Raw genomic sequence first — 11,563 nt, 5'->3', positions numbered from 1 at the left:
ATCATGCAAAATGGTCTATATGAACAGATTTATCACACTGCAAAAAAAAAAATATATATATTACTTAGTGTTTTGTTTTGTCTTGTCTTAAATCTGGAAGCATTTACTTAATAAGTAAATTTACGTAAGCTGTTATAGCTTATTTTCTGAATAAAATTCTGAGTTTTTGCTTAAAGCAAGCTACAAGCTAAAAAAATGTATTATCTTACATAATTTTACTTATAGTAAATGCTTCCTGATTTAAGACAAGACAAAACAAGGCAAAAATATTAAGTAAGAAAAACATTTTTTGCAGTGCAGTTGGTGTCTATGTTTAAATCATATTTTCCTGCCAGGAAACAGATCCAGCAGGTGAAAGAAAATATGCCTTCAAATTGTCCCGATAATTTTTGGCGGCGGTTGTGGCATTCCGTGCACCGCTTGCTGCCACAGAGGGAAGTTCTCCCTCCCTTCTCCAAGCTCCAGGAACCATGTTGTGATTTGCGTCTTCTACATCTGCAAAGGCTGAAGGCAGGTACACATCTGATGCCTTGTTCCTGAGGAAGTTGTGCACCGAGAGTGCAGCTAGTGTCACTACTGTCACTTTGTCAGGCTCCAGTGCAATGTTGGAAAGAAAAACACGAAGTCTATTGGTCAAAATTCCAAATGCATTTTCAACTGTACGCCTTGCCCTTGAAAGTCTGTAGTTAAATATTCGTTGCCCATGGTCCAGATTTCGGAAGGGGTATGGCTTCATTAGGTCGGTTCGGAGAGGGAATGCTTCATCACCAACAAATGTATAGGGCAAAGATATGTTACTCCCTGGGAGTGGCTCTGGACGGGGGACATTCAGTAGATCTCTGTCCATGGCAGCTCGGAGGTCTGACTGGCCAAATATTCCTCCATCTGACACTCTTCCTTGTACGCCAACATTTGCATAAATAAATTTGTAGTCGGCGTCGACTACTGCCATGAGTACAACTGAAAATCTTGATTTGTAGTTGTGGTAAGTACTTCCAGAGTTTGCAGGTGGCTGGATGTAGATGTGCTTTCCATCTATGGCACCTAAGCAATTAGGAAATTGCCACTTGTTTTGAAACCTCATTGCCACCTCTCTCCATTCTGTCTCCGTTGTAGGAGTCTGAAAAGATAAACAGCATATATAATTAATACATGTAATGTTCTCACATTTTTACAAAAGTCATAAAATGTTTTTTTTTTTTTAAATCATTAAAATTAATATAATTTAGAAATCCATTATCTACTCTGGTTTTGACTCTGTGGTTAAAACAGTTGTTTTTGATATAGTACCTGTAAAGGCTGTGTCCACCTACTGTTGTGAAATGTACATCTGTCTGTTATTTAAATCAAATAAATGCCTTGCCTTTAAATGATCATCAAATGGCTTACCTTTAAATGATCATCCTTTAAGACGTCATACAAGGCTTGACACGTCTCCATTACTATCTCACTGATAGTACTACGACCGATCCGGTACTGGAAGCTCAGAGATCTAAACGTCTCTCCTGTGGAGGGGAGCATGTGTATAATTTGTATAATACACCATGGCCTACTTTCACAGACGGTTTAGATTAAACCAGGATTAGGCGTTACATTTACTAGGACATTTAAGTAGCTTTTATAATCTTAAATGTAAAAACATTACTGGTGTGCATCTTGAGACAAAACAATGGCATTGACATTTTAAGATAAGTCAGTGCAAGTTACTTTCAGTTAAAAACGGCTCAAACATGCATTTCAGTCAGACACTAGTTTAAGCCTTGTCTGTGAAGCTAGGGGTATATGATTTTTAAAATGTACTTTTTACCAGTAGCAAGGAATCTTAGTGTTAGTGACAGGCGCATTCTTGCACTGATGGCTCTTCTTAATTTTGTGTCCCTTCTTTGGATGAATGGTGTAACTTTGTCAAGCAAGTAGCTGAAATCCTCCACATCCATCCTGAGCAGATCACGGAAACCCTTTTTGTCACTGTCCTACAGTGTAAAGAAGAAAAGAAAAAAAACATATTGGAAAGTCAATTTTGTTTTTTGTTTTAATCTAAAGCAATGTTTAACTTTTTTTAAGCATATGATGGAGTTATGAATCAATCAAAGGCATTAAACCATTGAACTGAGATATTTTTTTTGTTAGAGGCTCAATTTACCCTATATGTGACTAATGTACATAACAAACAAATTGTACTTCTGTACATTAGAAGTGTTAAATTACATTGGTGATCATTAAAAAAACATTGTAGTTGTATATTGCTTTAATGTAAGCTTAATAGATTTTTATAAATACGTTGTGGCAAGCTTTTACTACTGGCTAATAACAAAATATTTAATATGAAAAGAAAGATATTTTACCTCAAGTTCTCTTTGGAGGATTGACAGCCCATACTGTCCTCTTCCGGCAAGCCAGGAACGTGTCCATTTTCGGTGTTTTTTTCTTTTTTTGCGCTTTTCTACACATAATACAGCCAGTACAAAACACGCCGCTTCAGTCATTGTTACTGTTTACGCTCTTGTTTCTCACGCGCGTCGTGACAACAAGCGACGATTGGTCGCGTAGCAACGTGTAGTCTGACATGTTTCAAGTCCAAGACACGACAAGATTTTTGGAGTCAAAATCGTGTAATCTGACACAGTGACTATCGTAACAGACAAAAAAATCGTGTAGTCTGAACCAGGCATAAAGTTCTGTCTGTTTAAGTGGTGCGTGCATGCATGTGCCTGTATGTGTGCCGTTGCCATAGAGATCGATTTGACGTAGCTGCTGGAGGGGAAATGGAGATGGAGACAGGGGGTTTCGGCAGAAAAAGCCCCCTCAGATCTGATTTGTGCCCCCTCAGTTTCAATTTGTCCCCTTTCACCCGATCGATTTTAACTTTTTTAACGTGTACGATAACACCGGTGTGATGAGAACGTTCAATACGCTAAATTCAAACCTGCTTTCCCGCTGCTGGCGCCGAGCCAGAGATTGACGCGCTCTGTGCTTTTCATATTTCACAACTAAGTTTTCAACCACATGTTTATTTGAGGTTTCAGACGTTTGAATGAGGACTAGGCTATATAAAAAAGACATAGTTTGTTAAATGCAGATTCCATACACTCATAATGAAGCTGCGATCCTTTAAATTATAATTTGACAAAGTTGTTTATTTATCAGATACAATGCGTATGAAACATAGTTTACTCTCTTATCCCAGTTCACCAGCCACTTACGTTTATTTCGGGAAAAATGAAAATGAATTTATGTAATATAAATCCGACAGATCCTGTTTTATCAACTAACATGATCATTATAAAGGTGTTTAAACAAAACACATTCACTTCAACATAGGCCTATATGACAATCGGAAAATATCATATAATTCATGATATAGTTAAGAAGTTTGTGAATATTTTAAATAAAAAAGGAAAAACAAAATAAACGCGATACCTGTAGCTTGGCTGCATGACGCGTCGCCAAGGAATGAATGTAAATAATGTTAGGGTTTCCCAAACGGGGGTTCGCAAGGGAATTGCAAGTATGACAAGCAATTAATTAAATTATAATTAAATCATTACAAATCAAACAAATAGACTAAATAATATTCAAATAAAAAAAATCCAAATTTGGCAACAAAACTTAATATTTTATTTCTTTATTTTGCATGTGACCATTCAGTTACAGAACTGAACGCGTCTGCTCAATTCAAAGTGGGCTGAACGAGAGTCGCACCTCACTTTGCCCATTTTGCCTCACCTTTGACTGAACGCCTATTTAAGCGAGTTTGTCATTGATTGTATTGTTTTGTTGTTGGTTTTTTTTTTATTAAGAATAATAATAAACTCATCATTAATGAACCCATCATTAAAATGCATACACGGGCGTTCATAACCGTGTGTGTCCACTGGCGCGGTGCCGTTATGAATGCCCGTGCGGCCGTGAGCATTATACTTTCACTTTTGAATTAGCGATTCAAAGCCTGTGTTTTGAAACTTGTGTGTTGACACCATTTTAAAATGACCCCACCATATTTCTGTTGCTTACGGTGAGGCATATTTCTTTGTGCAGACTGGGTTATTGTTCTTTCATATGGTTCAATATTTATACAATAAACTCTATGCAGAAAGGTTAAGTAATGATAGGGCTATGATGTTTGTCCATGTATCTACATGGTAAATTAAAGGGATAGTTCACCCAAAAATGAACATTTGATGTTTATCTGCTTACCCCCAGCGCATCCAAGATGTAGGTGACTTTGTTTCTTCAGTAGAACACAAATGATGATTTTTAACTCCAGCCGCTGCCGTCTGTCAGTGGTATAATGCAAGTCAGCGGGAACTTGGACTAGAAGAGTAAATAAAACACGACAGACAAATCCAAATTAAACCCTGCGGCTCGTGACGACACACTGATGTCCTAAGACACGAAACGATCGGTTTGTGCGAGAAACCGAACAGTATTTATATCATTTTTTACCTCTAATACACCACTATGTCCAACTGCCTTCAGCATTCACTTGGTGATGTCTGATCGCGCTCTGACAACGGCAGTGATGTCTCGCGCTCATTGAAGTATATGCACGAGACATCACTGCCGTTGTCAGAGCGCGATCAGACCTCACGAATGGAGTGATGAATGCAGTTGGACATAGTGGTGTTTTAGAGGTAAAAAATGATATAAATACTGTTCGGTTTCTCGCACAAACCGATCGTTTCGTGTCTTAGGACATCAGTGTGTCGTCATAAGCCGCAGGGTTTCATTTGGATTTGTCTATGGAAGTGTTTTAGACTCTTATTGTACGAGTTCCCGTCCACTGGCATTATTTGACTGACAGACAGCAACGGTTGGAGTTAAAAATCATCATTTGTGTTCTACTGAAGAAACAAAGTCACCTACATCTTGGATGCGCTGGGGGTAAGCAGATAAACATCAAATTTTCATTTTTGGGTGAACTATCCCTTTAAGAAAAAGTAAAGTAAAGTAATAAGTAGTGAAGTTACTTTTCAAATGCAGTAACTAGTAAAGTAATCTCATTAGAATTTACAGAAGTAACTAGTAACTAGTAACTAATTACATTTTTTGAGTAACTACCCCAACACTGCATTTAACACACCCTTAAAGGCAGCTGAGATATAGCGCCTCCAATTGGTCCAAAAGTGCAATTTCTCATGAAACTTTTGTCACATTTGTAAAATTCATGGGTCCATAACTTTAAAATGCTACAGTAAAATTGTCTGAAAATGTGCATGGTGACAGTCAAGACCATTGGGAATAAGGCTCTAGTGCAACTTTTAACGCACCCTCAAAGGCAGCTGAGATATAGCGCCTCCAATTGGGCCAAAAGTGCAATTTCTCCTGTAACTGTATTGTCACATTTGTCAAATTCATGGGTCCATAACTTTAAAATGCTACAGTAAAAATGTCTGAAAATGTGCATGGTAACAGTCAAGTACATTGGGAATACGGCTCTAGTGCAACATTTAACGCACCCTTAAAGGCAGCTGAGATATAGCGCCTCCAATTGGGCTAATAGTGCAATTTCTCCTGTAACTGTATTGTCACATTTGTCAAATTCATGGGTCCATAACTTTAAAATGCTACAGTAAAAATGTCTGAAAATGTGCATGGTGACAGTCAAGTACATTGGGAATAAGGCTCTAGTGCAACTTTTAACGCACCCTCAAAGGCAGCTGAGATATAGCGCCTCCAATTGGGCCAAAAGTGCAATTTCTCCTGTAACTGTATTGTCACATTTGTTAAATTCATGGGTCCATAACTTTAAAATGCTACAGTAAAATTGTCTGAAAATGGGGGGCGCTCGAGAGCACCGCATGGAGTGGACGTAGTTTGGAGAGTCTCCTCCACTAATCTCGGAAAATTCGTTTTTTTAAATCATAAACAAAACAAAACAATATCTTATCAAGCCTGAAGTCAAGATGACAAAACCTAAAGCAAAAAAAGGGGACCAATTGACCAACATGGACGAGCAATTGGTCGAGAAGCAAACACTGACTGAACAAGTGGCTAGTGCTACTCCTAGCGACGAGACCGCCGCCTTATCCCCTATTTTGGCGGCTATCCAAGCATCGATCCAAGCTATGGATAAGTCGATGAATGACAGATTTAACTCCATTGAAAATACTTTATCACAGATGCAAACATCACTCCTCGAAACTAATTCCCGCATCTCCGAATTGGAGGGCGCTAGAACCAAACATGAGAGCCGCATCTCCGTGCTAGAGACTCTTTGCCAGGATATCGCTGCGGCCAATAAAGCCCTACACGTTAAGATCGATGACCTGGAAGCAGGGGCGGACTGGCCATCTGTGTGATCTGGAGAATCACAGAATGGCTGGTACTCCAGGACGGCCGGTGGGCCGGCCCACCACCCGCCACGCATGCAGTCATCACCTGTTTTTTTTCCCCCCTCTAATCTTTTTCACACTCCAGTACTGTAGGTGGCAGCAATGCGCCTTTAAGTTGGTTGGATGTCAGCTGCACTGGCCGTGGCCGCCAAGTAAGGAGAAGAAGAAGTGGAAGAGTAGGAAGAAACCAACAGCAAAGACGTTACAGGGTTCCTACACATTTTCCATTTCAAAATTCCATACTTTTCCATACTCAATTTTCGATTTCTGCCATTGGTGAGCCTCGGTCTCCTTTTCTATGTTTTTTGGCACACCAAAAATATTCTCGCCACTTTATAATATTAATATTGAACCACTGTACTCACATGAACTGATTAATGGATCTTGAGAGAGGAAATGTCACTGCTTCATGTTTGTAGTCCGGGTCCTACAGTCTTTTAGTGATTTTTAAATTAGTGTTTGATTGTTGAAATAAAATTTTGTATTTAGTATTCATGTCTAGGCCCTTCTCTTCTCTGACTTTTGTTGGGGATAAAATCTACAAGTACTAATATATTCCGTTTAACAAGTTGGCATGACTTAGTTTGTTTCCCTTTCCGACCATACCACTCGCTACATAGGCGTAAATATTTAATTTGTCTATTAATTCGATACATTGCCTTTATAGAGATCCTTCTGTGATTTATCCACCTGCTCTGTGTTTGCTCTGTTCTTGACATTGGTTGTTTGTATCAAAGTATTTTTATAGAGTAGCCTACGAGTAGCACAAGCGAAGTATGACAGTTTCCGTAATATTTTAGAAATTCCTAACTCTATAAACATATTTGCAAAGTGAAGAGAGGTGAAAAAGGTGATGTGTAGAAAGTAGATAGTTGTAGGGGGGTCTGGGGGCATCCTCCCCCAGGAGAAGATTTTTGTGATTTTAACATGTAAACGAAGCATTCTGGTGCACTCTGAAAAGAACATAAACGGAAAAAACAACTTTTGCTTCAAGTAAAAAAAAATAAAAATAAAACATTTTGGCACCGGGGCTGAGCATTGACAAATTTCACAATTGAATGTGATTTTGATTCAGAAGCTTGCGATTTGATTTGATTACCTTTGATTCAGTATTGATTAATTTGGGCCTATCAGGTACAGTACATGGCAAATTTCCTCAAAGAAATAAATCTCTCTCAACTAATGCTGTAAACTATACAGGGAACCACAGCTGGTACATCATTATAATATTAGGTTAAATTGATTGTAAGTTACTTACATATAGGCTAAATTACACATAAGGAAGTTTTTATAATAATGTTATAATAAAAGTGACAATTATTTTTCTTTTTTTATGTAGGCCTAAACATTTAAATGGTGGCTGTCATAAAACAGATTTATGTATTCAATATCGAAGCACATGTTAAGTACAAATACAATGAATATGTAATAGCCTATAGAGCAGTGGTTCTCAAACTTTTTTCCCAGTGGGCCGCACAATGGTCCAAGTGCAAGTCTCACGGTCCGCATATAATTTACATATGACGTCACCAATGCAAACCAATCAGATTTAATGTTATGGTATTAGCAGATAATACTATTATTATATCTAGATGTTGCACACAATAAATAACAAATAAAAACTAACTTACTGACATTAGCTTTATAATAAGTATCAGTAATGCTCAATGAACACACAAACTGTATATGTCACTTTAAGTTGCTATTTAATTCTGTATGACTTTATGACTCTCTTCAACATCATCGCAATAGTCACCAAACAATCACATAAATGTCTTAATAAGCAAATGTTACTCAGCTCTTTTTACAAACAACACTGAGCGCACTGTAGGCTAATTACAATCTCTGACGACATCAAGCATTCTGTCATGTCGCAATCCCTCGCGCAGCATCGGATCCGCGAGCGCGCGCTGAGTTGGGCTCATTCCAGCCGCGGGTGGGCTAATGCGGTTATTTTTACTGATTTAAAATACATCAAACCAACACATTGAATTCACAGTTCAGTCTTTTGAAATTGTAGGTTTTGCTTGTCAAGTACTTTACTACAGGGCAAACAAGGCTGCCCATCTCGCTCATTAGGCCTAACAGCAAACTGATTCTTCCATTCTTCTTACCTTTACTGCTGATGCTGCGACTCTTCTTGTTTGCATGTGTTCCTTCATTTTATCTTCCACATTTAGTTTTTCTCCTTTAATAACAAATTTGACCATTTTGAGGCTTAAATTTACAAAATTAATGGCTACTGTTTGAATTCTATCTAAGCGCGCACTTGTGTTTGTTTCATTAACTGAGTGATTGCGTCATTAGCCAACATTGCCTGATGTCTGAAAATAATAAATGCTCACCAAAATTATTTTATATGACAAATAAAGCATTATAGCTCATTTATATTTTTTAAATTCACTTTAATTTAAATTTTAAAACAAAAATAAATTGTATGCTAATTTATTATTATTATTATTATTGTGGTCGGCATATCACGGGCCGCATTTACATTTGTGACGGGCCGCAGATTGAAAACCACTGCTCCACACCCATTCAAACGCTTACTGCGTGTTAAGTGTCGCCTCGCGCGACTCGCGCCCAATTACATCAAAAGTATATGCTCACTGGATGTCATGGCAACTGAATCACGGAGGAAAACTTTAAATATCTCGCCTTCGCTTTAATTTCGGACCATCTCCAAAAAGACATAAAACACTAAACAAATGATTTTGACATGCGTTTATCAAAGTAGGAAATCCAGATTTTTAATCCCTTACACACAATTACTGCTGTTGAAATACGAAATGGAGGCGGGTCCGGATTGAATTCCCTCCGGGTCCGGATCCGGACCGGAGTCCGGACTTTGAGAAGTGCTGCTATAGAGCATATATTTAGCAAAATGCTCCTCTCAAAGTTCATTTTTGTAGCTGAATGATGAGTTTTTGGACATTGAAAGGCTTTTCTGAGGTAAGGCTAAATGTGACATTTTTACAAGCTGTTTTATTGATGCCTTTCTGCGGTTGAAACGCTGATTGATCGATTGCATGTGACATGACAGATTTTGGTAAGTTGTACTGTATCTTTCAATATACCTTCAGATGTTCAATCATTTTGTGTTGTAACTAGTAAAGCCGAAGAGATGGCTGGTTCACGAGCGCTACAGCGATCTATCACGCCACAGAGCGCCAAGAAAGATTGTGACTCACTCCAGTCTATGGGAAAGTAGCCCATTTGCAATTCTTATGAGAATCTTGTGTCACACACTCACTCACCCCGAAAAAAAAAACCTCTTCGGATCTAAACGATTCACATAAATGATGTATTTTGATTCAAAACTAATAAATTTCGCCACAAAGTGACTAATTTGCAGGTATAATAAATTAGAAAACTGAATAGAGGCAATAGTCTGGAAACACAAATATTTTTCCATACTCTGATTTCTTTTTTCCATACTTTTCCAGACCTGGAAAATACTCAAATCAAATTCCATACTTTTCCATACTTTTCCAAACCGCGTAGGAACCCTGTCGTTAGATAGTAGAAGCATAGAAACAATCAAACAATATGCATAATGCGGCCGCGGGTAAAAAACGGAAAGTAAAGGGTGGGGCTGAGAAGGCGAGAGAAAAAAAAAAGCGGAATTTAGATACTGAAGCCGCTAAATGTCGCAAAATAACTGACCACATGCAGTAGCTAATATTAAGAAACATTGAAAATTTTGAATACAGAAGCTACATTTGTAATGGTGTATTTTCATTTAGATGTGGTATTATTATTTGTGCAGTAAGATTAATTACTGCATAAATTAATTAAGATTATTAAGTAATAAATTCATTTTAAAACTGCATGGAATAGATTGTATAATATATATACACATATTGTATATATATATATATATATATATATATATATATATATATATATATATTATATAATCTATTCCATGCTATCTTGGAATAAAACCTTTTTTTTTTTTTTTTTGTAAATCCATTCCATCATTTGTTTATTAAGGTTGAGCTTCCGCGCGCCGACTGCTTTGGGCCGGGCCTAGTCAAAGTCCAGGGCCATTTTTTAGTCCCAGTCCGTCCCTGCCTGGAGGGTCGCTCCCGCCGGCAAAATATAAAAATAACAGGGCTACAAGATAAAGTTGAAAACAATCAACCCACTGAATATGTGGAAAAGCTGATTCCGGCTCTCTTGTGAGCTCAAAACTTTCCATCTGGGGTAAAAGTGGATCGCGCCCATTGGATTGGACCTCTGCCAGCCAAAGGAGGACGCCCCCGGACGCTAATAGCAAGAATCCATCACTACCCCGTGAAAGAACTAATCCTGAGGCTGTCCCGACAACAATCACCCTTATGCTGCGTTCACACCGAACGCGTCTGGGGCGTCAAATTCGCGCCAGACGCGTCTAGTTGGACGCTTGAACATTTTGAAGTCAGACGCTTCAGACGCGCGTAAAATTCGCTCAATTCGCGCGTCTAAACAAAGTGTGTTCAGACGCGAATTCGCGTCATGGGAGGGGCTTTCATCTCTTTCTGCACAGATCCTTTCTGAACTGACGCAAAGGATCAGGGGCAATGAGAATGGGAGCCGAAACGAAGCGACTCTTCAGTTTGGCAAATGCAGCTTCCGCTGCATCTGACCACCTGAAGGTCGTTCTGGGGGAGGTCAAGGCGGTCAGAGGCGCGGCTAGTTGGCTGAAATTGCGAATAAAACGCCGGTAAAAATTGGCGAATCCCAGAAACCTCTGTAGGGCCTTACGGGAATCTGGACTTGGCCAATCCACCACAGCCTTAACCTTGTCAGGATCCATGCGAACTCCCTCAGGCGAGACGATGTACCCTAGAAAAGAAACAGACTGTGCATGAAACTCGCATTTCTCCGCCTTGACAAAAAGCCCATTCTCTAACAGACGCTGAAGCACTCGTCTGACGTGTCTTGAACATGTTCCTGGAGAGACGAGGAAAATATCAATATGTCATCCAGGTAGACATAAATGAACTGATCGACCATGTCTCTCAACACGTCATTGACGAGTGCCTGGAAGACCGCTGGACTGTTGGACAGCCTGAAGGGCATGACCAAGTATTCAAAGTGTCCTCTAGGGGTGTTAAACGCGGTCTTCCATTCATCCCCCTTCCTGATGCAAACCAAATGATAAGCGTTCCTTAAGTCCAATTTAGTGAAAACGGATGCTCCCTGCAACCTCTCAAAGGCTGAAGACATCAACGGCAAAGGAT

General features: G+C 39.0%; 2 protein-coding genes across 2 annotated transcripts in view; both read right to left on the bottom strand.

Annotated features, from left to right (window-relative positions):
- The window catches only part of LOC125244543 (protein ALP1-like), a 2,849-nt gene extending 183 nt beyond the window's left edge, over nt 1–2,666 (bottom strand). The window contains exons 1-4 of the mRNA XM_048154616.1: nt 2,346–2,666; nt 1,808–1,973; nt 1,390–1,505; nt 1–1,120 (exon numbers count right to left, since the gene is read on the bottom strand). The exon at nt 1–1,120 is cut by the window's left edge and continues 183 nt beyond it. Coding sequence (XP_048010573.1) covers nt 314–1,120; nt 1,390–1,505; nt 1,808–1,973; nt 2,346–2,486 — 1,230 coding nt within the window. The 5' untranslated portion in view covers nt 2,487–2,666 and the 3' untranslated portion in view covers nt 1–313. The remainder of the gene's footprint in view (nt 1,121–1,389; nt 1,506–1,807; nt 1,974–2,345) is intronic.
- Nucleotides 1–11,563, bottom strand: part of LOC125243939 (gastrula zinc finger protein XlCGF57.1-like) — an 848,513-nt gene that overhangs the window by 408,234 nt on the left and 428,716 nt on the right. The window lies entirely within an intron of this gene.

Source organism: Megalobrama amblycephala, linkage group LG1 (genome assembly GCF_018812025.1).
Source record: "Megalobrama amblycephala isolate DHTTF-2021 linkage group LG1, ASM1881202v1, whole genome shotgun sequence".
NCBI lineage: Eukaryota > Metazoa > Chordata > Actinopteri > Cypriniformes > Xenocyprididae > Megalobrama > Megalobrama amblycephala.
Note: the sequence above shows the minus strand (reverse complement) of the source record. Positions and strands in the feature narration are given on the sequence as shown.